Source organism: Theobroma cacao, chromosome 6, assembly GCF_000208745.1.
Source record: "Theobroma cacao cultivar B97-61/B2 chromosome 6, Criollo_cocoa_genome_V2, whole genome shotgun sequence".
NCBI classification, from domain to species: domain Eukaryota; kingdom Viridiplantae; phylum Streptophyta; class Magnoliopsida; order Malvales; family Malvaceae; genus Theobroma; species Theobroma cacao.
This window is the reverse complement of record NC_030855.1, coordinates 14,705,348-14,707,477: the sequence shown is the minus strand read 5'-3', so window position 1 is coordinate 14,707,477 and position 2,130 is coordinate 14,705,348. Positions and strand designations below refer to the sequence as shown.

Genomic DNA, 2,130 nt, shown 5'->3' with positions numbered 1-2,130 from the left:
CTTTGAAATTCAATAAATTTCTCTTGAATTTTCCTCTCTAGGGTTTGTTTCTATTCTTTTCTCTTTGTTCTTTGCTTTGGCCAGCCATGAAGAGTGAAATGGGAGAGTTTATGTTGAGTTTATAAAGGAAATTATAAAAATATTAAAGCTTGACATGTGTCACCATGTGATTGGTCCATGGTAAAAACTTAACAATTAAGCATTTTCTCACCACCACATGTAATCTCTTAATTATCCAAAGTATAAAATAATAATAGGTGAAATTCATGGGCTTGACAAGTGTTATGGTGGTGTAAAATTCCAAAAATTTTAATTACATCATCGTGGACATGTAAAATGACTGTTTTGCCCTTATATTTGAAAAAATGTCGAAATTAAAATTTTTCATTTCTCAAATTAAAATCATTCTCTAATTAGTCAAACTTGATCAAAAATTTCATCCAACATTCCCATTTTGCCCTTACTTTATGAAAATTCCTAATTGGACTCCAAATGAATCCTCAAACTCCGAATCACCATATTAAGACATTCTGAGGTTCAATAACTCTCAAATATATCCTAAAACCTCTATTCAAACTAGTTCGAGTTTTAATCGATTTAATTGTACCACTAGGTACAATACCAACTTTTAACGATTCTCCGAGGCATCCCAATATGTAGATATGCTATTAAGTACATGAATGACATGACAAGTATATAATAGAGTAGGGCTGGACAGCACTAGCCCCCTTAAAATAAAATTTTGATCTCAAAATTTCACTTACCGAACTCGAAGAAAAGATACGGGTATTGGTTTCTCATTGGTGCTCAACTTCCCACATCATCTCCTCCATCCAAGCATTTTTCCACAACACCTTAACCATTGGAATGTTCTTTTTCCTCAACACTCGATCCTTTCTGTCTAAAATCCGTACAAACTGCACCTCGAACTTCAAATCTTCTTGCAACTCAATCGGAGGTGCCTCGAGGATATGCAAGGGATTAGGTACATACTTCTTCAGCATCGAGACGTGGAAGACATTGTGAATCCGATCCAACTCCGGGGCTAATTCTAGTCTATATGCCACTGGCCCAAACTTTTCAATAATACGAAAGGGTCCAATATATCTTAGATTGAGCTTTCCTCGCTTTGCGAACCGAATCATACTTTTCATTATCCAACAAGATACCACAATTTATCACAATAATATAATCAAATAAGACTTAATACCTCAAGGTATTCAAATCATTACCTTTCCAAGGAGAGACCTTAAGAAAAACTCTATCAACAATTTCAAATTCCAAATCTTTTCTCCATCTATCCGAGTAACTTTTTTGCCTATCTTGAGCTGTCTTTAATTGCTCTTGGATAACCGTGATCTTGTCATTATTGAGATCAATCAATTTTACATTAAATAATTTCCTCTCACTCACTTCATCCTAGCAGAGTGGAGTTTGACACTTTCTCCCATGCAGAGCCTCGTATGGTGCCATCCTAATACTAGACTGAAAACTGTTGTTATATAGGAACTCCACCAACGGCAAGTGTCTATCCTAACTCCCCGTAAAGTCAATGTCACAAGCCAGTAGCATATCCTCCAAAGTCTGAATGGTCCTTTCAGATTGACCATCTGTCTGTGGATGAAAGTCAGTGCTAAACCTCAAATTTGTTCCGAGAGCATCCTAGAATTTTGGTCAAAATCGAGAAATGAACTAGGGGTCTCGATCTGACACTGTAGAAACTGGGACTCCATGCAATCTCACTATCTCACCTATATAAAGCTTAGCTAGCTTCTCAATGGAATATGTGCTATGGATAGCTAAGAAATAGGCGAACTTAGTCAATCTGTCCACAATCACCCAAATAGCATCCTTCCCACTCTGCGTCCACAGTAAACCCAATACAAAGTCTATAGTCACGTGCTCCCACTTCCATTCAAGGATAGGTAGAGGCTGAAGAGTACCCGATAGTTTTTGATGTTTTGCCTTAATTTGCTTGCATGTAAGACATTTCGCTACAAACTCTGCTATGTCTCGTTTCATACCCGGCCACTAGTAACTTTCCTTGATAGTCCTGTACATTTTGGTGCTTTCAAAATGTAAAGCATAGGCAAAAGAATGAGCTTCCTCCAAAATAGCCCGTCTCAACTG

At 37.1% G+C, this 2,130-nt stretch overlaps 1 protein-coding gene across 1 annotated transcript; it reads right to left on the bottom strand.

Annotated features, from left to right (window-relative positions):
• Nucleotides 798–1,154, bottom strand: LOC108662435. The gene has a single exon (XM_018122802.1). The coding sequence runs from the start codon at nucleotides 1,152–1,154 to the stop codon at nucleotides 798–800; it is 357 nt and encodes a 118-aa protein (XP_017978291.1).